This window comes from Protopterus annectens, chromosome 2.part2 (genome assembly GCF_019279795.1).
Source record: "Protopterus annectens isolate FY-2018-M chromosome 2.part2, PAN1.0, whole genome shotgun sequence".
Classification (NCBI taxonomy): Eukaryota; Metazoa; Chordata; order Ceratodontiformes; family Protopteridae; genus Protopterus; species Protopterus annectens.
The window spans coordinates 730,025,715-730,051,636 of NC_056730.1; the positions used below are offsets into that span (position 1 = coordinate 730,025,715).

Consider the following 25,922-nt stretch of genomic DNA (forward strand, 5'->3'; position numbering starts at 1 on the left):
GCTGAGTCCTGTCTAAATAGAAGCAATTGCCTGTGAACATCCAATTTATGGAGAGTGTATTCTGCTTCATTGGAGAATTTTGGGAAGAAAACTGGTAGCTCTAGAGACTGTTGGAGACAGAGATTAGAACAGACCTTTGGGACAAAGGATGGATTAGGCCTAAGTGATACTCTATCCTTGTGGAAAATCAAGTACGGTGGTTTAATAGACAGGGCTTGAAGCTCTGAAACTCTTCTTGCAGAAGTAATTGCAACTAAGAAGGCAGTTTTCCAAGACAGATATTTTAACTCACATGTAGCAGCCGGTTGGAAAGGGGAAGATGTCAATGCAAGCACTAAATCTAGATCCCACGGAGGGGCAGGATGAAAAACTGGGGTCTTAACAGACCCGCACCTTTAATGAAAGTTTTGCATAGTCTGCTGCTCATCAATGGAGGATCCATGGACTCGTGAAATTTAGAGATAGCCGCTAGTTGGACTTTAATAGTAGAGACAGAAGATCCTTGATTAAACAGGGATGTTAAGAATTTCAAAACCTCTGGGATAGGAGCAGTGATAGGGTCTAAGCCCTGAGTTGAGCCCAGATAGCAAACCTCTTCCACTTACTGAGGTACAATTTCTTAGTGGTGGGTTTGTGGGCCAAGATAAAATGTGAATAACTTCCGGTCTAATGTGTGACTTCTGACTAAAGTCGGAAGTGGAGGAACCAAGCTGTCAACTTCAAGGAGTGAAGGGACTGGTGCTGTTGTCCCGACTGATGAATTAACAGGTCCGAATTAGGTCTAAAGTCCACGGATCGTCCACCGCATGTTTCTTCAGGTAAGGAAACCATACCTGACGAGGCCAGTATGGGGCAATCAGTATCATTGGACCCCAATTGAGAAGCTTTTGAATGACTTTGGAGAGAAGTGGAATCGGAGGAAAGGCATAAAGTAGCCCTGTTGGCCAAGGTTGTGCTAGAGCATCCATAGCTGGTACTCCCTGATGTGGAGTCAAGGAGAAGAACCTTTGCACTTCGTGTTTAGTGGAGTTGCAAATAGGTCGCAGCACGGCCCCCATCTCCGAAAACCTGATCTGTTACTGTTTTGTTTAAGGACCACTCGTGAGGAGAGAGAATTGTCCTGCTTAATCTGTCTGCCAGTATATTCGATTTCCCGAATGTGGGTCGCTACCAAGAACGGCTGGTAGCTACCGCCCATTCCCACACCCTCATGGCCTCTCTGCAAAGGGGGTAAGATCTGGTCCCTCCTTGCTTGTTTAGGTACCAGACCACCGACATGTTGTCTGTGTGGATGGCGATTATGCCCTGAGGGAGAAACCTGTGTAAGGCCTGTAGGGATAGAAGTACCGCCCTCATCTCCAATACATTGATGTGGAGAAGAGTTTCGTCTGGAAGCCAGGATCCCTGAACTAACCTGCCCAGACAATGCCCCCCCCCACCCTGTCTGGGAGGCATCTGTCGTCAGGGTGACCACTGGAGAGGGAATAACAAAGGGACTTCCTTGATTTAGATTGGATGTCTGAAGCCACCAGCGAAGGTCCCGTTTGCATGTTTCTGTAATCATGATGGGATGATTGAGGGGAAGGTCCTGAAAGGACCATTGAGTTGACAATAGCCACTGAAGAATCCTCATGTGCAATCTTGCCAGAGGAACTAAAAGAACCGTGGCAGACATTGAACCTAAAACTTGTAGAACGATCCTGGCTGGGGCTTTGGATCTTGAAATCAGAGCTTGAACTTGGCCCTGTAAAGTTTGGATCCTTTCGACAGGAAGAAAAACGCGCATCAATTTTGAGTCTATCTCTGCTCCTATGAACCTTATGCGCTGAGAGGGCAGCAAGACAGACTTTGACCAATTGAATGTAATCCCCAGGGTAGCACCCAGGGAGATGGTGGCTTTGAGGTTGTCCATTAGTAGATGCCTGGTGGTGGCAGTCAGGAGCCAGTCGTCCAGATAGGGAAACACTTGGAATCCAAGACTCCTCAGGTGAGCAGTCACTACTGCCAAACACTTGGTGAACACCCTCGGGGGTGTGGGGAGGCCAAAGGGCAGTGCACAAAATTGGAAATGACCGACTCCCAGGCTGAAGCGCAGATACCTCCTGGACGCCTGATGTATCGGTATGTGATAATAGGCGTCCTTGAGGTCTATGGAGCACATCCAAACATCCTTCTCCAACAATGGGAGAATGGATTGTAACGTGACCATTCGAATTTGGATTTCGTGATGGATTGGTTCAGTCTGCTGAGATCCAATATTGGTCTCAGGTCCCCTGTCTTTTGGCACTAAAAGAACCTGGAGTAATTTCCGGATCCGATCTGGTCTGTGGGGACCGGTTGGATGACTCCTTTTCTAGCAGCTTTAAAGCTTCTGCGGCTGCAATTTCCCTTTGACTGGGTGGTGGGTCCGGGATTTTTGGACGGTGGGGGTGAGTATGTGAATGGGATGGTGTAACCTCCGGCAATGATCCAAGCACCCATCTGTCCTGAGTGATTGACTCCCAGGCTTTTAGGTGCTTGGCAACGACACCCGACTGGCTCCGAGCAGCACAGCCGGGCAATCCCTCATGATGTGGGAGGCTGAAGAGCCACGAAAGCACTCGCGGTCTCCAGAATTGCGGGGCCCTCTGCCGCCTCTGGGACGGCGTCTCCCAGAAAAATTTCCCGTCCTCTGCCTCTGGAAGGGGAATCTTCCTGCTGTTGGGGAAAAACTTACGTGATTTACGGAACCACATCTTCCCCTCCTTTAGCCTTGGGATAAGGCCGAAAGGGAGTGGAATAATGGGCACCTACGGCAGATAAAGTTTTTCCCTCTTGCTCACAGCGGGTAAGGGTGTCTTTAACCTTAGGTCCAAACAAAGAGGAGCCATCAAAGGAGCGTCGGAAGGAAGACTTGAAGGCCTCCAAGAACTGACACAAGCGGAGCCAGGCTTGTCTCCTCAGAGAGCCACGCCTGTGCCTGCCGCTCTACCCGCCCCTTCGGCCGCATAGGAAATGAGCCTCATGGACGAGTTAGAAATTGACGTAAGGATAGCTAACTGAGAGCTAACCGACTGGGCTAGCTGCTCAGGTAGGTTACCCGAGAGGGAATCTGACAGCTCCTTGACCAGATCCCTCTGAGGCCTGGTAAAATGTGCCAAATAATTCAGAGACCTTAAAGTAAAGGCCGCTGAAGTCAGGGTGCGCTTCCTGCACCTGTCCATGCTCCTAGACTCCTTATTAGGAGGATGGATGGACGTTGAAGCCTCTGCCACGTCCTGTTGTGTAGCAGATGCCACCACCATGGCATCTACAGCCACGCCTTTAGTGAGGAACTCCTTCTCGGGTGGGGCAGACAAAAATTTATTAGGACGAGAAGGGACTGGTTCCACGGTATCTGGATGTTCCCACGCCCTCGACAAACTAAATCCAGAAGCTCGTCGAAGGGCGGAGACACCCAGGAGGCGGAGGGCTGAGCCCCAAAGGCCTTGAGGAGCACTGACTCATCAGCAGAGGGGGGTTTGGATATCCAGCCACCTCGTTGTTTGAGGATCTCTAAGATGTCTGCAAATGAGACATCATCCGAGGACGACTTCGGGACCCCTCTGCATCATCAAGATCAGTGTCCGATGTAATAGACTCGGGGAGTCCACGTGCTTCCTCTTGCACGATCTCTTCCTTGGGGTTCCTCTGAAGACAACTCAAGAACCCTCAGGAGGAGGGGAACCCCAATGGGGTAACCTCAGGCCCAGGGGCTCCGCTGCCTACGGACAGGGAACTGCCAAAGACCCAGTCTCCACGCCCAGGAAGGTGCCGGTAAAGCCTGAGAGATGGCAAGAAGACTTGGCCAAGGCACTCCTCATAGCTCTGAAAGCCGGACCCCCAGAGTCCTGGGAGTGTCCGGTCCCGGAGCCATGATAGCCGACGGAAGTCCCGCAGCCGAAGCACCGAGAGGGAGGCTTGGAACCGAAAGCATAGGTCCCAAACATCCCCCGGTCCAGCCAAGAAGTCCGTGTACCAAACTCGGACCCAAGGCCGGTTGGAGTAAGGGTCGGAGCCGACCCTAAGATCTCCACCGGCTCCAACAGCACCTGCTCCGACGGAGCCGAAGCGGTCGGAGGAGGAATAGCAATGGGATGGGCCTGGGCAATCGGCTCCGAAGCCAACTGGGTAGGAGCCGAAACAAATTTTTGAAAGACTGGGGACTGGAACAGTCTTTGGAGCACCCTGTCTATATCTGAATCCGACATCCTCGAAGACCGAGAGGATACTGAACGGGTTCGAGATGGCCTCTCCAACGGCCCCAAAGGGCTAGGGGACCGGCTCCGAGGCGACCCGATGACTATCGGCGCCGAAGGAATACTCACACTAGATTCCATCGGTGCCGAGGTGGACTTCGGCGCCGAGGAGGAAGTGTCTGAGCGGGCAACCTTTGTCGGCTCCGAGACCAGTGGAGCCGACGAAGGTGACCCGCCTCTCGATGCCCCAGCCATCGGCTCCGAAGCCAGAGGAGTCGAGACTGGTGGCATCGAGGCAGACCGTTCCGCCCTCGGCTCCGAAGTCCTTGGAGCCGAAGGAGAAGCCTGCCTATGTCTTTTGGCGGTCGGATCCGACGGACTGGTCGGAGCCGACGCCCTTTTCTTTTTAGCCGGAGAAGGAGAGGATGCCAAAGCTTCTTCAAAGGAAGGTTTTATTAACCCTTTAAGAATAAGTTTATTTTTCCTCTCCTGGAGGACCCTTGAGGAAAAAGCGTGACACACACTGCATGACTCTTGTAAATGTTTTGCACCCAAACAATACACACAGAGCGAGTGATCGTCTGTGATGGACATCTTGAAATTGCATTTGGTGCATTTTTTAAAGCCCGAAGGCCTAGGATTCTGAGACATTATGGCAAAAAATCAGTAATCCCTGACAGAAAATACACTATCCACTGACTTTCTGTTTACTGACACTACCTAATAATAGGTTTACAGTTGCCGTTTAGTAAAGAAACCGTCACAAATTACTAAGGGTACTTTGAAACCCTGTAAGGTTTAAGGGGGTTGACTGACCGGGAAGGCCCTAAGATGAGGGAGGCCTAAAATCAAACTCAACCCAATCACACAACAAAGTCTTTTCACAAACTCCAAACACACACAAAAGTGAAGAATAGCCGTTAAAACAGCTTATGACAAGAACAGCAAAATTCTGACAGAAAAAAGTTAGTAAATTTACTACTCAGCTCAGCCAGCTCGAGACCACGTCTTCGCAGATTAGCGGCAAACGAGATCTGGGGGACTGGTAGTGGTGCATCCTGGGATATAGTAAGCTCAGCCAATAAGAGACTTCGCTCTTTGGCATAAGCGTGCCGAGTCGGAGCCGAGGGATCGGCTCCGAACCCATCAGTCAGAATGTAGGCGAGATAGGATCACATAACATCTGATCTCTGCTGTTGAAAATTATACCATTAATTCTAAAAAAGCTATTTACTACATATTTACATGCTTTACATTTACCACAAACGTGGGTGCCTGTCATAACTTTTGGACTATCCACATTCATTACTGGCATGTAAAATTTACTTCTCACTAGAAAATGTTTAATATTTTTACCCTTTCTGTAAGATATCCCAAGAGAGTTATCTAACCAAGTACATATATTTTTCTGTGAAGTAAAATAAATTCAATAATATTTTAAAAGTTCAATAATCTTAGAACTAAATACACTAAATGTAGTCACAAAATAAACTATATCCTTTGGTACTCTATCAATATTATATACTGCCCTTTTATATCTTATATTTTTCTTACATATATTAATTTTAGTGAGAAATCTTTCTCAACAATTTTCCAGTAACTCATGAGCATAACCTCTCTTTTTAAACATTTCCACCATAACTTTATGATCATATTTAAAATCAACTAAATTATTGCATAATTTAGAGACACGAAACATCTCACCATACAGTAATGCATGTAAAGTGTGTACAGGGTGACAACTGTCACCATGTACATATTGTGTCCCTGATTCAAATTTCCTATGTACAGAAGAACATAGTCCAAATTTTTCTATACTAATCTTTACATCCAAAAAAGATACACTAGTGCCTATTTTAAGCCCATCAAATTTCAAACCAAACCTATTTTGATTTAAATAAGAAGTAAATTCAGAAACTAAATTCTGTCCATCTTTAACTATAAAGATGAGAGCGTCAATATATCTATAAAACCTCAACACATACTGATGAAAAAATGAATTTCTATGGAGATGTTCATGTTCAAAAAGACACATACTTAAATTGGCATACATGGGGGCAAAAGGAGCCCCCATCGCTGTGCCTTGCTTTTGTCTAAATAAAATATTGTTGAACTTAAAAAAGTTGTTAGAAAGACAAAATTCTAACAATTCAACAATATACACTGAAACTGGACTATCACCCAGAAAAAAGCTAAGTGCCTCTGTGCCAAAATCATGTGAAATATTTGTGTATAGACTGTTAACATCTAAACTGATGAAATATAGAGATTCATTCCACTCAATGTCTTCAATTTTATGCAAAAAATCAAAGACATCTCTAATATAAGAAGGCAGCTTATACACCAAAGATGTCAAATGATCATGCAAAAATAATCCAATATTATGGAGAAAATACTGGCATCCTGAGACTATCTTCGGAAGGGAGTAGAAATATGCCATTCTACAACCCTTCATATGGAACTTCTTTTTAACATCTGAGTCAGAGAAATAACCCAATCTGACACCCTTACGTAATAATTCAGTATATTCCATTATTGCATTCTCATACACAGAAACATGGACCTTCTCATAGGCAGTGTCATTCTTAAGTTCCATACACATATCCATATAATACAGATAACGCATAACAACCAACTTATTGCCTTTATCAGATGGTTTAAAGACAATTTCTCTCATTTGACTAAGTTTGTTTAAGGACTTCCATTCTTGTAAAGATAAATGATACCTCACACAATGTACATTACGGTTAAACTCATGACAAGCATTTTCAACAGCAAACTTGACAAAAATCAGTGAACTGTGATACTTCGGCATTTAAAACAGGAGGCACAAAAGTACTTTCATAATGAATGTTGTTAGTGTCCAAACAACAGTAAGCGGTCGATATATTTTCAGAGTCACAAGAGTAAAAGTTATCGCAAAAGCTCTCTGTGTCACTCTTACAATAACACACATCCTCAGGCTCGTCTTTAAAAAAATGGCAAAGATGTAATTTCCTACAAAACTTATATATATCACATTTTAACTCATGTATCCGAGGCAAAACCATAGGAATAAATTTTAAGCCTCGATTTAAAACTGACAACTCTTTGTCACAAAAATTATAACTAGATAAATTAACAACATAACTACATAATACATCACCATTTTCCTCTCGTGTCCTCTATTTGAATTAAATTCTCTGTATGCATTTTCTTGGTGTTCAAATGGACGTTTTCTCCCCAGTTTACCTCCGCTATGGTTGTATTCTTCCTTCCGAAAAGTCTGTCGAAAATTTCCTGGTTGCTGAGCAGCACGAAGAGCTGGATAGTCGTCTACTTGTTCAGCATCTTCTTCAAATGACGTATATTGGCCATGTGATGCTGAATAGGAAGAATTCAGTGTTTTTTCTTCCTCCCTATTGAATCTAACAGATTTACGTGGCTTCTTCCAATTGGCTCTCGTAATGAAAGCCCTCCACTTTCATAGTCCCTAATATCACGGAGAAGTTTTCTTTTCTTCCTTTCTAGTAGCTCTTTCTCATAATTTTGTAACTTAGTATCAAGATCCACTAAGAAAGTATCAAGCACTTGTCCCTGTATATTCGTCGAAAGGGAATTATACACACTTTTAATTTTTTCCATCATCTCCCTTTGTTTGATGTCATCTCGTTCCACCAAAATCTGGATCCATTCTGAAGTGCATCTATGCACTGCAGCAACCCACCGCTTATGGAATTGTGCATCTGTAGCATTGCCTAAACTGAAGGGAGTTGTGGGATCTTTATACACTTTGAGACCCCTCGGTGTAATATCTAAGTCAAGATATTTTTGAAAACCAGACAGGTTAAAAAATTTAACAGTCTCTTTCAATATATGTTTTTCTAATTGTTTGTCTTAGTTACATATACATTTTTGGATACATAATTAGCTGTAATAGGTGATTAATGCTAACCTTCCATCATACCATTTGTGACTACCGGAAGTAGACAAAATAAGAGATAACTTGTATATTTGCATAAGGTTGTAGCAGACAGAAATACAAAGAAAAACAAGGGAAGACAAAAATTGACATTTGTGTTGAAATTAGTAAAAAGTGGTATGATGAGGGAGAACAAGGATGATGTAAGAATAGGTAGTTAAGAAATATAATCAGTTAAGTATTTACAGTAGTAGAAAAAAAGGGAAAAAGTGTAACAATCACCAAGTGGGACATTAGTACAGGGCAGCTATCATTCTGTCACAGGTATTACAGCCTGTATTTTCTTCCAGATCAGAAATTATTCACTGTAGAGCAAGAACAGAGCCAGGTGCCTTGTAGATGCTGTTTGAGCATAGGTTATAGGTTCATAGGTTCATACTAGGCTATCTGCCCTAGGGCATTTATAAGCCTAGCCAGAATGTGTTTGGCTTTCGCCACCCATTTTAAATTTATTTTGCTATGCCCTTTTTCGAGGTTAGTATACTGTGCCTCTGTCTAACAGTGGCACAGAAGTGATACCCGGGGTAAACCTACGATCTCCCATCCACTCATCAAGATTCCTCTTGAAGAGAGTCAATGAGGGACTCTGCCTAACCTGGACTGGGACTTTATTCCAGAGTGAAGGGAGCCTCTGGGTTATGAATCTGTCCCTCCGGCATGTCCTATTTACTTCAGTGCTGAGGTTCAAGTCTCTCGAACGCATAGCTCGATGGGATTTGGATTTTCTGAGGTGCAGTATGTCCATTAATTCAAGGTTGGACATGGCTTTATACGTCAGGCACAGATCGCCTCTGAACAGGCGGTATGCCACTGAGTAGAGCTGGAGTTTCTTTAACTGGGCAGCATATGGCATCTGTTTGAGCCCTTTGATCCTCTTGGTGAGGTACTTTTGGGGTCTTTCCAGTTGCTGCAGGTGTCTGGTAAGGTACATCCCAAAAGGGGCATTGTACTCAATTATGGGCCTGATGAGGGATGAGTAAAGAGGCACGATGACCTCCCCTGATCTAGATGTGAATCCCTTCATGATTAGGTGGGCTATATAAAATGCTTTTCTAACCACTTTGGCCACGTGGTTGTCAAATGAGAGATTGCTATCAACTTGGGTCCCCAGGTCCCTAATTACTTCTTCTGTACTTAATGGATTACCACCTATGTGGTAATTTGTGGGCACTTTGTTTTTGCCAAAGGGGATGACTATACACTTTTTGGCATTTAGCTTGAGGCCATGGCTCTGGCACCAGTTGTCTGTTTCTATGAGGCCCTTTTGGAGGATGCTTGTGTCGGCTGGAGAGTCGATTATGGCGCCCAGTTTGCAGTCATCTGCGAACGTGGTCAGCCACAGTCCTTCCGTGTTGGCGTGTACCTCCGAGAAATATATACCGAACAAAAGAGGTCCCAGGACTGAGCCTTGTGGGACACCACTTGTAACTGGTTTGGAGTCTGACATGGCTCCAGCAATTCTAACATTGTGGGTTCTGTCCTTGAGCCAGTTTGCAATCCATCTAGTGACATAGGGGTTTATATTTAAGCTGGTGAGCTTATCTATAATGCCCGAGTGGGGTATTGTATCGAAGGCTTTTGCGAGGTCCAGGTAGGCTGTGTGGACCACCTTCCCCTCGTTAATGGCCTTGGTAACTGTTTCAAAGAAATCAACCAGGTTTAAGAGGCAGGATCTGCCCTTAACAAAGCCGAACTGGGTAGGATCCAGTGTTTGTAGGTCCCCAATATCTTTATTTATGAGGTCCATGATGATCCTTTCCATAGCTTTGCAGACCAAGCTAGTCGGGCTTATGGGGCGATAGTTTCCAGGATCCGTTGAGGCACCACCTTTATGGAGAGGGACCACTGTTGCTGTACGCCACTCTTTGGGCACATATCCTGTAGTAAGGCTGAGATTGAACAGTAGTTTTATGTTTGGGTTTAGCTCTTCTTGGAGTTCATGTAGGACGCAGCCCGGGACACCGTCTGGTCCCATTGATGCTGTGTTTTTTGCTTTGGAGAGGGCGGCTCTTACCTGAGCATCTGAGATGTCAGGGGGGCAGCACTCTGCTGGGATAGATATTTGCCCTTTTGGTGGGGAGGGGGGGGAGAACTTTGCGCTGAACCTGTCAGCTAGGATGTTGGCAATGTCTGTGGGTTCGGTGTACTTTTTGCCATTTTGGACTAATTCTGAGCATATCTGTGAATTACTACCCAGGTTCCTAACATAACTAAAGAAAGCCTTGTGATTTATCCTTAATGTCCTGTGCAATATTTCTCTCGAAGCTGGCCTTAGACAATTTTATGTGTGCCCGTAGTTTTTTGCTAATACTGATCAGTGATGCCTTCCCTTTTTGGGATTTTGCTCTATCATTTAGTAGCGTCCTCCTTCTATTGTATAGTTTGTTTATGGCTGGGGTCCACCAGACAGGACGTCTGCCTTTGGAGGATTGGGTCTTGGTTTTATTTGGGATCACATGATCCATGCATTCCTGAAGGTGTTCATAGAATGCGTTTATAAAGGATTATGCGGTCTGGGCCGTATTTTCCACAGGCCCGGGGGCTTTGAAGGATTCCACCTCAGTTTTGAGGAGTGTGAAATTTGCTTTAGAGAAGTTTTTCACTGTGGTTTTCTGGGCGGGGGGTGGGGTCGGGATGTGAATATCCAGTGAGATTAGTTTATGGTCTGATCTTACCAGTGAGGGATACACTTCAGGTCTGGAGCATAGAGTCCCCATGTTGGTGATGATCAGGTCCAGTATGTTTTCCCCTCTTGTGGGAGTGGCAACAAGTTGTTCCATAGCATTTGAGCTTATAAATTCTAGGAACCTTTGGGCTAGGGTGTTGGAGCTAGAGTAATGCTCCCAGTCTATGTTTGGGTAGTTGAAGTCGCCCAATATAATGGTGTTTGGAGAGACCTTCATATTTTCCAGTGTTCTCAGGAAGGCCGAGTGGAGTTCCTGGGTTTGGGAGGGTGGTCTGTAACAGGCTATAAACTGGAAGGCAGTTTTACCCACTGTTAGTTGCACATGGATAGTCTCTGATGCTTCGTGCTTTGCCACCAACCTGGAGGTGTGGGTAACTTTGATGAATATCGATACTCCCCCTCCTTTTGTGGTTCGGTCCAAGTTTTGGGGCCGAAAAGCATGGTATGAGGTATAACCTGGTAGTGCTGGGGTGCTCTCGGGAGCCCTGAACCAGGTTTCTGTTACTGCACAGATATCGATGTTCTCCATGCTAAGGAGAGTTTAGAGTGCATGCATCTTGAGGTTTAGACTTCTGGCGTTGAGTAGCATTACTCTTAGTTTCTTATCCCTTGTGATACCTATGGAGGTGGGTTTGTCTTTTGAGCCTTGCCTAAAAAAGGCACAATGGGGGTAGCAAGAGCCTTTGCCAATATCCGAAAGCCCAGGGGTGACAGGTGCAAGCCGTCCCTAGCGAAGCACTGTGGCTTGTCGAGCATATCATCCCAAGCTGACAGGCATTGGATCCCCTTTGAATGACACCAGTACTTAAGCCAATTGTTGAAATTGATCATCTTGTCTTCATATTGTGGCATCATTCTTGGTGAGGGTAAGATGCTACTCAAGGTCAGGGTCAGGGTCATACCGGCCTGGGCTACATGCTCAGAGAGCTCCTTTATGTCTCTTTTCATGTAGTCCAGGGAGGTACGTCTCAGGTCATTCACACCAGCATGGACAATGACGGAGTCATATTTGTACTTGCCTTGGAGTGACCTGAGTGCTTGTGTTATGTGGCGTATACTAGCGCCCGACAGGCTGCTCACCGTGACCCTCTCCTTGTTCAGCCTGGTGAGCGGGACGTCAGTGTGCCTAACGATAGAGTCACCTATTACAAGTGTATCAGGTGTGTTGTTTAGTCTTAAGGGCTGTGACTGTTCGGCACACTGGCTTTGTGAGATATGTGTTGCCCGTGTTTTGCTTTGGGGTAGTGGCTGCTTGGGTGTCTGATTTGGAGGTCTCTGCTGCTTCGGCTGATCTTTATTTAGAGCCTCCGAGTATGTTTTTGTGTGATTATGTGTTTGGTTTGCTGTTGTGGTAGGTCTATGTGAGACTGGAATTGTAGTGAGTGTGGTTTCCTTCTACTCCTGACTGGTTATGCCAGTACTTTAGCCTCCAGTTTGGCTATATGGTTGCATCTCTCACATGTGTTGGAATTTGTTGGGAGGAGGAGAGGGTTGTCTGTGTACATGAGGCAGTTGTAACATTGCCTCAAGATTCCCAGATTCACCAGCTGGACCGGAGAGAAGATTGACAACTCACCTTTGGACATGCTAGAATAATATTGGGAATTCCTTAATAATTGAAAACCAGGGCCAGTGGGGAGTGAGGGTGTAGTGCTTTTAATATTTAGTGCTGACTTATATAATTGCTTTAGTGAGCAAGTGCCAGGTAACTTAAGTGCAATGTGCTACAGGTAACTTAAATGCAAAAACGACAAACAGTAACTTTCTTTCAAGTGAAACAAGGAAATAAGTACAGTAAGCAATGCAGATATCACTAGTGATCCACAGAAGCGCTGAGATGCCGCGTATTAGGTGGAATTAGCGTTCCAGGGAAATAACAAGTAAACAAACAACAAGCATATAAACAAAGCTAGATTCAGCAGGTCTGGATCTAGTCTATGCTACAGCAAATAAGGTGTACCAATTTCAGTAAGATACAGTTCAAATATTCAGGCACTATAAACCTTTAACCAGAAATTCCCAGCGCAGAAGGGCAGAGTCCAGCCTCTTCTCCCACAAGAGTGCAGACCACGAACCTTCTTAATGTAAAATAACTGGTCTGAAGCCCAAGTGCTTAAACCAGAACCTTTAAAGCAGACCTTTAAAGCATTTTTTCTTTTGCAAGCTTAACCTCTGACGAGATGGTGTCCCACAGTTTTGAGACACAGTGAGAATACTGAGTTTCTGATGGAGTTTTTTTTTAGTTACTTACAGCTAGGAAAGATTTGCTATTTGTGCATAGTGTTCTGCAGTTGCTGTATGGTAGTAGTATGCTTTTCAGAGAGGAGCAACTATCTGGCTTGCAGATAAGTTTGTGGGCAGTAGTGAGCTGAAAGTAGGTTAGCTGATTTTAGAGTTCTAGCAAATTTAGGTCCTTTAGGGCTGTGCAGTGGTAGATTTTAGGAGACAAATATGTGGCAAATCTTGCTATTTTACTATAGCATGCATCAAGTTTGGACTTGAAGGTATTGCTGAGATTAATGGAGATATGTGATGCATACAATACAGATGGAAGGTTACACTGTGTTCTGTTTGCTTTTTGTATCATCCCAGTCTGTCATCAGATGAGTAACAGAAGATGCTTGTCTTTTGGGAGAAGAGGTGAGGAGGCATGCCATGTGTGTGTGTGTGTAACATAAGACACTTGAATATATATATAACTGTGGCCATCTGTACCTTCACTGTTATTACAATCTTTCACCACAGAGATACACAGAATGTAATTTTTAGGAGGAAGACAAGCAGGCGCGATTCCCAGATAAGATGTATGTATCTCTGCAAGCATTTGTTTTTAGTTTATTGTGAACTGCTGATATGAACAACAAGCCATAGAGAACACATTTTTTCCTTGAAAGAAAAAAAGACTTTTTTCAGGCCATCACTGGATCAAAAGATTGCAAAAAAAGCTCTAAAAATGCATTTCAAAACATACACAATCTCATAGCTTCTAGGAATATAGTGCCCTTCAACCTCGCATTTAATAGGATTATTTCCCCCACAGTTATTACAGTGCAGTCTTGGCCAGCTAGGTTATGTTGAGAGGATGCAGGAAAATTTGAAGAGTAAAACAAAATGTGAGAAAAGGAAGAAGAAAAAAGTAACATGGATAGTGTGGGGATGCCAGGAGTGGAGAAATCAGATGGAAGCATTTGGAGATGCGGCATGGTGGCACAGTGGATGGGGGGCATCATGAAGTCCTGTTGAAAGGAGTCACCCTATACTTTTAACATAATGTGCAGAGACTACACTATCAACATTACTGTCATCTTTCACTAACTACACAAGTGCTTTTTGGCAACTGGCACAAAGTCAGTAACTGTCTTATGCAACTACCCTCCAGTTACTCATGTTTTGCTTTACTGTGACTGCCCTGATGGGGGGGGTTGACCCATCTTCAATCACCATGTCAGTTGTTAATATACATGTGTGGTTTCCTTGAACTTTGTTGAACATTTACTTTGTCAGCAAAGTCCAGTGGCTGCACTTTCAGTCAAATGTTTAGATAGGGGAACATACAAATATGGAGATTCTTGGATATGTGGATATTGTGTTTTTGTTTTATCATATAACCTCTCTGTTTTGTTTTAACTCATGCTGTATTAACAGATTTGTTATTTTGACCGTTGTACTATCTTTCATATATGTATGTGCTTAAAACTTTTTTTTAACTGTGTTATGTTTTTCGTGTAACTATTTTTCTTTGTTGGAGCTTTTCTCCTTGGGTCTCCACTGAAAATGGGCCTCAAGCCCAGTTGGACCAACCCGGTTAACAAATGTCAATAAATAAATATGTGTGTGTGTGTGTGTGTGTGTGTGTGTGTGTGTGTGTGTGTAGATAAATTGTGTTTTATGGGCTAATGTTACACATACCTCTCAACTGTCCCCGATTTTCAGGGATACCCTTGATTGTGATTCAGATTTTACCTCTGTCCTTAATCCCTTATAAAACTGGTAACTTGGACAAATGTTGGCTGTGTGAATTACACTTAATAATGACAATGATTAGAGTTATAGACTTCTTTTGTTTCAAAACTTTATATTAATTCACATTCTTTTTTTTATGTCAATGTCTCAAACTAACAGAACTAATATTTTAAAAGTGTCCCTGTCTTTGACTGATTCTGTTGAAATTTATAACAGATTCGTTGAGAGTTTGGGGTATGGGGGTAGGTTTAGCTTTGTGTGGTGTGTGTGTGTCTTAAGTTTGGGATTTAGAGTTACAGTTACGATTAAATTAGATACTAGTTTGTATGGTGAATATGCACGTGTGTTATGTATTGCGTGTGTCCTTTCCATTTTTATTATTTATTTTTCGATTTTACTGTTTTTTGACATGTAGATTTCGATTTTTTTAATATGGATGTTTTTGCAGTCGGCAATCAGTAGCATTCTTAAACACACACGTAATAATCGCGCGGATACACCACAGCGGGAATCTTTATTCTGTTCATTTATCAACTATATGGTGTTGTAACTGATGAAATCGTACGCGTTGGAAACCAAAAAAATGTTTGTTTTTCGTCCCCACTGTCACATCATGAATGCATGCTAGCACCCTATCGTCACCATGGTTTTATTATATAAAGCATTCCCCAACAACACGCAGGACTTGACAAATTATTTCCAGAATTTGGGAATTAACTCAAGCCACTGGTAGACGAGTCCGTTTTTGTACTGCTTCTCAGTCAAAGCAATTTATTTCTTCGGGTTATTAAAATACAGTCCTGCACTACCTTTACTGCCTTGACAGTTTTAAGGTTTGTTACAAACCTTAGCTGTCACATATTAGGAGAAAGTCAGGGCATCATTTGTTTGGGGTGTCAGAAAAACTCTGCGCTTTGATTTAGACACTTCACACGGCATATAAAAATGTAACTATTTGAATATGCTGTAACTAGCTAACGTTTAAAGTGTTGCTCTGCAGTTCGGTTCTCAGTTACAAAAACATAACTCCCTTTGTATCCTAGTACCCCTCACGGACGCGCAGTAAGACCCGCCCAAAAACCCTACTATCCAACACCCAGCGACCTGTAAGTAATAAATATTCATAAAGGTGTCCGCACGGGCCTCGTAAATACTCATCATATATTTTGCATTTAGATTCAGGGAAAAAACATCGAACGACGTTAGGACAATTCTTAATATGCTTCCAGCTTGCAATGTACAGCACACAGTGTTGGGTAAACTGCTGTATGCAGTTGCTGCTCATCTATGTTTGAAACCGCATTACATCTTCCAGACTTTTTACTTCAACAAAACACTGAAGATGAACAAAAAAGAACACTATAAACACTTTAAAAAATTAACTCACAGCATATGCGCAAAACTACATATACTTTCCCCCTCCATGCAAAGGCAATTGACCAAATAGACAGCTGCACCTACATACATTACCTATTCTAAAGTTAAATTTAAAAATGTCGAAAGTGCTTATAATAGCCCGTGCTCCACTTAGAGATACATTGTTTGTTCTTGTTCTGTTCCCCCTGTTCTGCCATCATTTGAATGCATTTTTGAGAAGTTGTCACTTGCCACTAAAGATGCAAGTTCAATTAGCAGTGCACTTAGTCTATATGCAAATATTCGGAGTACCAAAATGCCATTTCTTTTCGGTAGCAATTCTTACTCTCAGTACAAATCATCTACTTCAGTGAACTGAATAGTGCTCTTCTAGTCAAAGGTCCCAAAATAAGGATACATTTAAATATTTCTCTCATAAACTGAGAAAGTTGCTAGAATTAAAGGTCTTCTGTTTGCGAATATTTTATGAAGGATATGAAGTCTTAAACTCAAATGCCAATCGTTATTTAGTGAATTCAATCTTGACCGATTTGCCAGAAAAACACAATTTTTATGAGAGAAGACCAAAAACATGAGGCAAAAAAAATCAAGACATTTTGCGAAAATATGGTCAGTATAAAGGTTTGCTCCTCTGTCATTTCTGGTTAAACTTGTAATAAGTAATGGAAGTACTCCACGGTACTGCACTTCAAAGAGTCAAAATAAGATTATTATAGGTAGCCCCCTAATTTTCAGTGCATGGTGCTTTTTTACAGGTACTGTTTTTAGGGTTACCATGTGTCCCTCTTTGGAAGAGACAGTCCCTCTTTGCGCAGCTGTGTCCTGTAAAAATAAATAAATAATGGCAATTGTCCTGAGATTGTATGACAAAATTATTTCCCAGCTTTTTTTAATAGTTACATAAAACAGTTGTTACCTGGAACACCTAAATGTTATATGAACCAGCATAAACAACTGAAATGCTACAAGAATAAGCTTTTATTTTGCAAAAATTTGAAGTTATGTCCTTTGCACTAGCCGTGGGTATGACTTGTCTTGCAAAATCTCATGTTTCTATAAAAAATGTCTCACTTTGGGCATTTGAAAAGGAGGCAACCTGTTTTTAAGAACATGATCCACATGAATAATATAGGACACATTCCTCAACAATGCCAACAAACACACACTAACACGACGGCTGCAGATCGCACATTTCAGCGATAACTGCACAAATTATTTCTTACTCAAGGAAAAATGTTTTCTTTCCTACAGTCACCAACGGTACATAGCTTCTGCGGTCTGCTATGTGGTGAAACTCAGCAGAAAGCCTGCGATTCCAGATTTTTATCATACAGTAAAACAGGAAACTTGAGCTCAGAACAAACTCTGGAGGCTGACAGTCTCAGAAATCACATTTGTTGGGGTAATTTCCACACGTGTCGATCAACATCAATGCATGCATTATTTACATATAACATCAGGACCATTTGGCGCCTCAATCACACAGGCCACGCCTACTTCAGCGGCGCCTGACCATGTAGGGTACATTAACGCGCTCTCCCCATGAAGTTTTTGTCGGACGCTCGTGTTTTTTTCTCACGTTCCAATTGCGCGCCTAAGTGAACTGGCGGTCTTCACTACCGCCGGTGCGCGCGGTACTTTTCTATGTTTCACCAACTGAGAAGTAGAACTCGGGTTCCTCCTCTCCTTCGACCAAGTGCTGAACGAAAGCTCCTGACTTCAATATGCTTTCCATGTTTGCCTGTTCTGAACAGGCTGTTCATCACGCATTTTGGTTTTCATGGTATCGGTACAGTTGCCACCTTTTCAAACACCCAAAATGGAATATTTTTATAGAAGCCAGATACTTTGCGGGGCACACCCAAACCTCTCAACCAATCGGGGACAAATTTCAACAGAATCAGGGACAATTCAAGAAAAAAATCAGGGACACTTAAAATATTAGTGCTATTAACTTGAAACATTGACAGAATCAGAGCATATGAATTAATACACATTTTCTGAAGTAAAAGAAGTCTATAACTCTTAATTAATGTCATTATTCATTAACTGTAATTCACCACCTTTCCCCCAAAAGTCACTAGTTTTAGGAGGGATTAAGAGGGACAGAGCTAAAATTTGAGGCAAAATCAGGGACAGTTGAGAGGTATGGTAACCACAATCAACACAAAGGACAGGGAATCACATTTTTTTTACCAAAAATAAGAGCTCATTCTTGCAGACGTTACAGACTTCATATAATAATAAGGTGTCTGAGATGCAAAATAATTTGTTGTGCAACTATTTAGCGCAGTGTATATTTTTGTCTGAAACAACATGGACGTTTACCATTTTATACGCTTTCCGCACACTTAGCCCAGGCACTAGTCCTGACTAAATCTTATTCCTATAACCAGTTCCTAACCAAACCACTTTTCTACAACTACACCATCGTATGTAACTAAACTTAAAGACTCACTTTTTCCTTTTTACCCATACCACATCCTCTGCATCTAAAATATCCACTCAATTCCTCCCCCTTACCAGTCATACCTATATATACACTATTTTCCTCTCAACGATCACTATATCTCCTTCTCCAACTAATACGTTAACCCTCCAATTTCCCTTTACATACTAGCTACCATACATACCTTTACCTTAACTTCCCACTCTTAATCATATCAGTCTCTCCCTAGCTTTTCACTCCTCTCACCTCTGTTCCCTGTTCAACTGGAATTGCTCACTAAAGTAATGTAAATCTGCTGTACAGTTCATACTACTCTATCTAATACTGTAGTAAAATTCAGCCTTTGTTTACATCATATATATATATATATAAATAAAACATGTCATACTTCACTCAGTTTAATATATGAAATTAGTAATTGACTATAATGTATGAAATTCTGTAGTTAACTATGTCATTTTGTTAATTGCCTCTGCAGCCTTCCTTCCCCGGCCGCCGCTGAAAATGAGCACTGTACCAGTCGGACTTTCCCGGTAAACAAATGTAAATAAATAAATAAAATCCCCTTCGAGTTGTGCACATGTGCCGGACTTCAGACAGTACATCTTCCCGCCAAGTACTTCCTCAGAGCACCAGTTACATGACATCGGTCATAGTCTTACGTTTCAGAGTCTTAAGCATTTAAGTATTTGATGTACTGCCAAACTCGCTGAACAAATCGCCAGTTAGCAGTTATAAACCTTTGTAATACAAGGAAATATTTATGTTGAAGTTTACCGAGTCCTCATCTTAACAATCACTGTAGATTTTGCCAAAAGTTAAGGTATGTCACAGTGTTTAAATTTGCTAGTACTAGCGATAGACTTCACTACCGACACTTTCCTTTACGATAACAAGGTTTCGTGTATTTTTAATTCAGATGAAGTATTTACATTTTCCATATGTTATGAAATATTGTGCTCTTTACTACTACGTGTTCTCAAAACAGAAATACTCGCCTCCGAAATGAATTTCCGGGCATCCATTCCGCCATCAAGTGACACTGGTACGTGTTACACAGCCATGTGCTAAAGTCTAGTCATTGTAATTTAACAACTATAGTCACTAGTATAACTGCGGTAGCGTTCTCGCCATACAGTAAGACGTTGTCCTGTTCGATTTTCAGCTAAAGTGTCTTCTGTGTGGAGACATGCGTGAATGGGCGTACCTTCGTTGAAGGTTGTGCGTCAAGGCTGGCAACTCGTCACGTAAAAATCTACTGCCCATCATTAGCGGTCCGGAGTTCCGCTGTGGCGACCCCTAACCGGGAAAAGCCGAAAGACACAACAACAAGAAGTCACTAGTAATACACGTCGCTACTACTCTTAGTTTTGCTTTGCTACCATTAACTGAATGATGAAGTACAGTATTACTTGCCACTGAACGTCTTCATCTCCTGTTCAGTTAAGGTTGCCACACATTCCTATATTTTCGTTGTCACATTACTGTCTTATTACTTATGTATACAAACACATGTGCACATTATTATCGTGAGGCAAGTGTGTTTATACCACCAAGATTCTGTTATCTGTGAGCTTGTCTTTGTCATTTCTCTACTGACATCGCCAAACAAAATTAAAATAAATCATTCACAATTAAGAAAAACGAACCTGAAAGTAAACAAAATGTATTCAAAAACCATCATCCTTACCTTATTAGGTTCTATTATTATTATTGTTTCCTATTTGAAATCGGGTTACCACCTTTCCATCTTTGTTCAGAACAATGTTTGGACAGTTGTGTCCCTCCTGCATAAATAACTAAAATGGCAAATGTCCTGAGACTTTAGAATGAACACGTTTCCTAAGTTTTCTTTAAGAGTTGCATAAACAATTATTTTGTATCTGAAACACCTACATGTTATACGAAACATCATAAGTACTCAAACGGTACAAGAGTAAGCTTTTATTTTGACAAAAAGTGAAGTGCTGTCCTTTGTACTGCTCGTGAGTATGTTTATTTGCCTGCATAATCTCACCAGGGTTGCCACCTTTTCAAATATCCAAAGTGGGACATTTTCTGTAAATAGAGGAGATTTTGCAGGACAAAACATACTCACAGCTAGTATAGAGGACAGAACTTTATTTTTTGCTTATTCTTGTAGTATTCGAGTTGCTTATGCTACTTCATGTAACATTTAGGTGTTTCAGATACAAAATAACTATTTTATGCAACTAATAAATAAAAGTTATGAATTATTTTTGTCTCAAAAATCTCAGGACAATTGTCATTTTTTAGTTTTTCTTGCAGGACACAACTGTCCAAAGAGGGACAGGTGGTAACCCTAAATCTCATGTCTGTAAAAACACTGCCGGCTTTAGGCACTGGACAATATGGCAACCCTATACTGTAAGAGTTTACTGCGGATCTGACAGGCTGAACAAAACACAGACTCGGGAGAATCGTATTGGGAATGTAGAGTGTATCACAATGTCTTCTTAATTTTTAGTAAGTATATTAACGACTTGAATCGAGATTTTACAGCATATGTGAAGGCACAAATAAAAATAACATCGTTGAAAAAAACCTAGCCTACCTCTACCTCTAGAAAAAAGTGGGAATAACATTAAGACTAGACAGCCTAATAATGTGTATACTTTCTAGGAGTAACAGTGAAGGGGTGAGTTACAACATGAGTAGCAGCAACATGCATGACCCCCAAATGCATAAATTAAAAATAATAAGTCAAATCAAGGATGGGGTATTACTACATACCCATTTACTGACACGTTAAACTAATCTAAGAATCATGAAAATGCATGAAACTTACGTCTTCCACAGCTCTTGCCACACGCGCGTCACTCCAAGGAGTAATTTGGGTTCAGTTGTTTTGCGGACGGAAGTGCTTCGCGCTTGCTTTCCGCTGCACTGCTGCGCCTGCAGTATTTCCTGTTGCTAAAGGGAAAGCAAATGTGGAGTCTTTAGTAGTTACACTTCTACAGTGTCACAGACGTTGCTAACGGTAATTGTTTTGTTGCGTTTATTTTTGAGTAAACATGTCGTTTCCATCTCCCCAACCCCATAACCGCAGTCGAAAACCTACCGAGGATGATGAGGATGACCCTGTAGACCAGATGATCTCACGGACGGGCTGTGCGTCCTTACATTATGCGGTGCAGGAATGCATGGCAGAGCACCAGGACTGGAGGAAATGCCAGCAGCACGTACAAGCTTTCCGGAACTGTATGTCAGACCACCAGAAGAAACGTGTTGAAGAGTTAAAAACAAAAATGCAACAGACTAAGACGTAATATGCAATGATGTGTCTAAAACTGAAGTTTTACAACTTTCTGAAGTTATTATAAAAGATAGAAGTGCCTAAGGATTTTATTCGGCGTCCATGATCAAATTGGTGCCTTCAGAGTAGTTTTGTTATTTGTATAAAGTCAATGTGACCTTGATCAGAGGACGCGGCCGTGTTGTGCAGATGTTTTGCTACTTAACCCCGAGGTGAAAGGGTTTAGTGTGCCAATGGAATTCACATTCCTTGTTTTATTCAGTGCTGTACATATGGCGTCTTTACCATGTCATGTAATGAGGCCTTAGCATCGTCTGCAGCAGTAGATGCATATAATTGTACTACTAAACCGCGATCTGTGGGTGATACCACAATGCTTCATAAATGTCATTGAAAAGGGAAAATGCTTTTGATCACTTGAAAATCTGGTATAAAGTTAACTTTTGGGGAAATAGTATGTTTTTGTAATGTATGTAGTTGACACCGCTGATGGTTACTAATTCCTTGTTGGATTGAGAGTTTTCTAGTTGGGGATGTGCGTGGTTGTTTTACCTTCAGCGGTCATTTGTGTTTTTGCCAGTAAGGGAAGCACATTAAAAAAAAATAACAGCCTTGGTGTATGTTACTGTTTGCATTGATTACACATTAAATAGAAATGCATGCGTTAACACTTTACCATGTGTAGTATTAATCGACTGTTTTATGACCTATATCGTGACTTGAATAGTTACGTCTATGCATTTTCCATGTTAGTTACTGCATGTAATGGGAATAGGGTAATCTCCCAGTGAAGTACCTCGCAGGATGCGCAGTAGCAAAGCCCGCCCCGGACACGCCTCCTAGCAATGTCATGTAATTGTTGAAAAACACAGTAGCAAAGCCCGCCTCCTAGTAACCCTGACAGCTGTCTGCTGTCACATTTATTTCGAACGCTGCATTCAATTGTATTTGAAATAAACGCAGTTATTTAATGTAATTGTTGAAAAAAACATATCCGATTGAGGGTCTTCGCGAGGTACTCCTTGTCTGTACCGCACACAGTCTGTGTAGACAATTAATCGTAGTGGATCAGGGGTGGGATCATGGAATAAGAAGTGTGTGAGACTTAAGCCTCTGGAAGAGAAATAAGTTTTTGACCTGTTACCGGCAGGCGAGCTGATATATTTTGTAGTTCTTGCAAAAACAGTTTAAAAAGGAACTTTTATGTATTCTTGTAGTTTGCCTGCATCCAAAAGGGTTCCGTTGCTAGTGCTAAAGCATCTGTCTCTTGTGGGGAACAACTTACTATTGTGGCCTGCACAAGCGTCAGATTTTGCAGGGTGAAACATACCCACGGCCAGTAAAAAGGAGAAAACTTCACTATTTTGCCTAAATGATAGCTTATTCTTGTAGCATTTTAATTGCTTATTCCGTTTCTTATAACATTTCGGTGTTTCAGATACAGAATAACTGTGCTATGCAACTATTACAAAAAAAATATAGGAAATAATTTTGTCCCAAATCTCAGGACATTTGCCAGTTTTTCAAATTTTTTGCAGGACACAACTGCCCAAAGAGGGGCTGTCCCTCGCAAAGTGGGACAGGTGGTAACCCTGGTAGGCAGCCCATTCATAGGTTCATAGGTTCATACTAGGCTATCTGCCCAAGGGCATTTATAAGCCTAGCCCATAGTTATGTGGCTTTTGCCACCCCTTTAGTTTGAAGAAAACTATGCCTATTATTTTGCTGTGCCTCTGTCAAGCAGTGACACTGAAGTAATCCCTGGGGTATATCTGCGATCTCCCATCCATTGGTCAAGATTCCTCTTGAACAAGGCCAGCGAGGTGCTCTGCCTCACATGTACCGGGATTTTGTTCCACAGCATAGGGAGTCTCTGGGTGATGAATCTGTCCCTCCAGCACGTTCTATTAATAACCGTGTCAAGGTTTAAGTCTCCCGCCCTTGTGGTTCTGAGGGATCTAGATTTTTGAGGTGAAGCATATTCATCAAATCTGGGTTTGACATGGCCTTATATGTCAGGCACAGGTCACCTCTGAGCAAGCGGTATGCGACTGAATAGAGCTGGAGTTCTTTCAGTCGGGCAGCATAAGACATATTTTTGAGACCCTTTATCCTTTTGGTGAGGAACTTTTGGGGCCTTTCCAGCTGCTGCAGGTGTCGGGTCAGATACATTCCGAATGGGGCATTGTACTCAATCATAGGTCTAATGAGTGATGAGTACAGGGGGACGATGACCTCCCTAGATCTAGATGTGAAGCCCTTCATGATCAGGTGGGCAATGTAGAAGGTTTTCCTAACTACTTTGGCAACATGAGTGTCAAACGAAAGGTTACTGTCAACCTGGGTCCCCAGATCCCTGATGACTTCTTCTGTGCTCAGTGGATTGCCACCTATATGGTAGCTAGGGGTAACCTTGTTTTTCCCGAAGGGTATGACTATGTATTTCTTGGCGTTTAACTTTAGGCCATGGCTCTGGCACCAGTTATCCGTTTCTGTGAGGCCCTTCTGAAGGATATCTGTGTCAGATGTGTTTTCGACTATGGCGCCCAGTTTGCAGTCATCTGCAAACTTTGTCAGCCATAACCCTCTTGTGTTTGCTTGTACTTCAGAAAAGTAGATGCCGAACAAGAGTGGTCCCAGGACTGAGCCCTGTGGGACACTACTTGTGACAGGCTTTGAGTCTGACATGGCGCCAGCAACTCTGACCCTGTGGGTTCTGTCACTTAGCCAGTTTGCAACCCATCTTGTGATGTATGGGTTTACATTCAGGCTGATGAGTTTTTCGATGATACCTGAGTGGGGTATTGTGTCGAAAGCCTTTGCCAGGTCGAGGTAGGCTGTATGGACTGCCTTGCCCTCATCAATGGCCTTGGTGACTGTTTCGAAGAAGTCAACCAAGTTTAAAAGGCATGATCTGCCTTTGACAAAGCCAAACTGGATTGGATCCAAAGTCTGCAAGTTCCCTGTATCTTTATTTATGAGTTCCATTATGATCCTCTCCATGGCTTTGCAGATAAGGCTTGTCAAGCTAATGGGACGGTAATTTCCAGGGTCGGTGGAGGCACCGCCCTTGTGAAGTGGGACCACAGTCGCCGTGCGCCACTCCTTGGGTACGTATCCTGAGGTGAGGCTAAGATTAAACAGCTGTCCTAACTGCGGGTTTAATTCCTCATTGAGTTCGTGGAGCACACAGCTGGGGACACCATCCGGTCCCATGGATGCTGTGTTTTTTGCCTTGGAGAGAGCAGTTCTCACTTGGGCGTTGGAGATGTTTGGGGGGCTACAATCCTCTGGTATTGATATCTCTCCTTTTGGGGGGGAGGGGGAGGAGAAGTTTGCACTGAACCTGTCAGCCAGTATGTTGGCAATGTGTGTAGGTTCAGTAATCTTCACATCATTTTGAACTAATTCTGAGCATATCTGGGAGTTTCTTCCTAGGTTTCTAACATAGCTAAAGAAGGCCTTATGATTGTCTTTTGAGTCCTTGGCGATTTTTCTCTCAAAATTTGCCTTGGATGATTTTATGAGAGCTCTTAGTTTTTTACTTATAATGATCAAAGGTGTCTTACCTTTCAAGGATTTTGCTCTATCTTGTAGTAGCTTCCTCCTTTTGTTGTAGAGCTTGTTTATGGCTGGGGTCCACCAGACTGGACGCTTGCCTTTGGTACAAAGAGTCTTAGTTTTGTTTGGGATTGCCTGATCCATGCAGTCCTGTAGGTGCTGGTAGAAGGCATTTGTAAGTGATTCAGCAGTTTGAGTAATGTTTACCACTGGCTCAGGGGCCTTAAAGGAGACCACACTAGTTTTTAGAAGTGTGAAGTCGGCTTTTGAGAAGTTTTTCACTGTGGTCTTTTTATTTCAGGTGGGGGCGGGATGAGGACCTCCAGCGAGATTAGTTTATGATCTGATCTCACCAGTGAGGGGTATACTTCCGGTGTTGAACATTGTGATCCCATGTTCGTGATGATGAGATCAAGTATGTTTTCTCCTCT

General features: G+C 42.5%; 2 protein-coding genes across 2 annotated transcripts in view; one reads left to right on the plus strand and one right to left on the minus strand.

The window, feature by feature from the left end:
- The window catches only part of RFESD (Rieske Fe-S domain containing), a 197,397-nt gene extending 175,853 nt beyond the window's left edge, over positions 1-21,544 (minus strand). The window contains exon 1 of the mRNA XM_044064126.1: positions 21,463-21,544. The gene's annotated coding sequence lies outside the window, so the exon portion shown is untranslated. The remainder of the gene's footprint in view (positions 1-21,462) is intronic.
- A 14-nt stretch (positions 21,545-21,558) lies between these two features.
- LOC122795791 (cytochrome c oxidase assembly factor 4 homolog, mitochondrial) lies at positions 21,559-22,605 on the plus strand. The gene has a single exon (XM_044064128.1). The coding sequence runs from the start codon at positions 21,689-21,691 to the stop codon at positions 21,941-21,943; it is 255 nt and encodes an 84-aa protein (XP_043920063.1). The 5' UTR covers positions 21,559-21,688; the 3' UTR covers positions 21,944-22,605.
- Positions 22,606-25,922: the final 3,317 nt, after the last annotated feature.

Bases quoted from the DNA above. Each gene is read 5' to 3' on its own strand.
- LOC122795791 (XM_044064128.1), top strand. From the start codon at position 21,689: ATGTCGTTTCCATCTCCCCAACCCCATAACCGCAGTCGAAAACCTACC.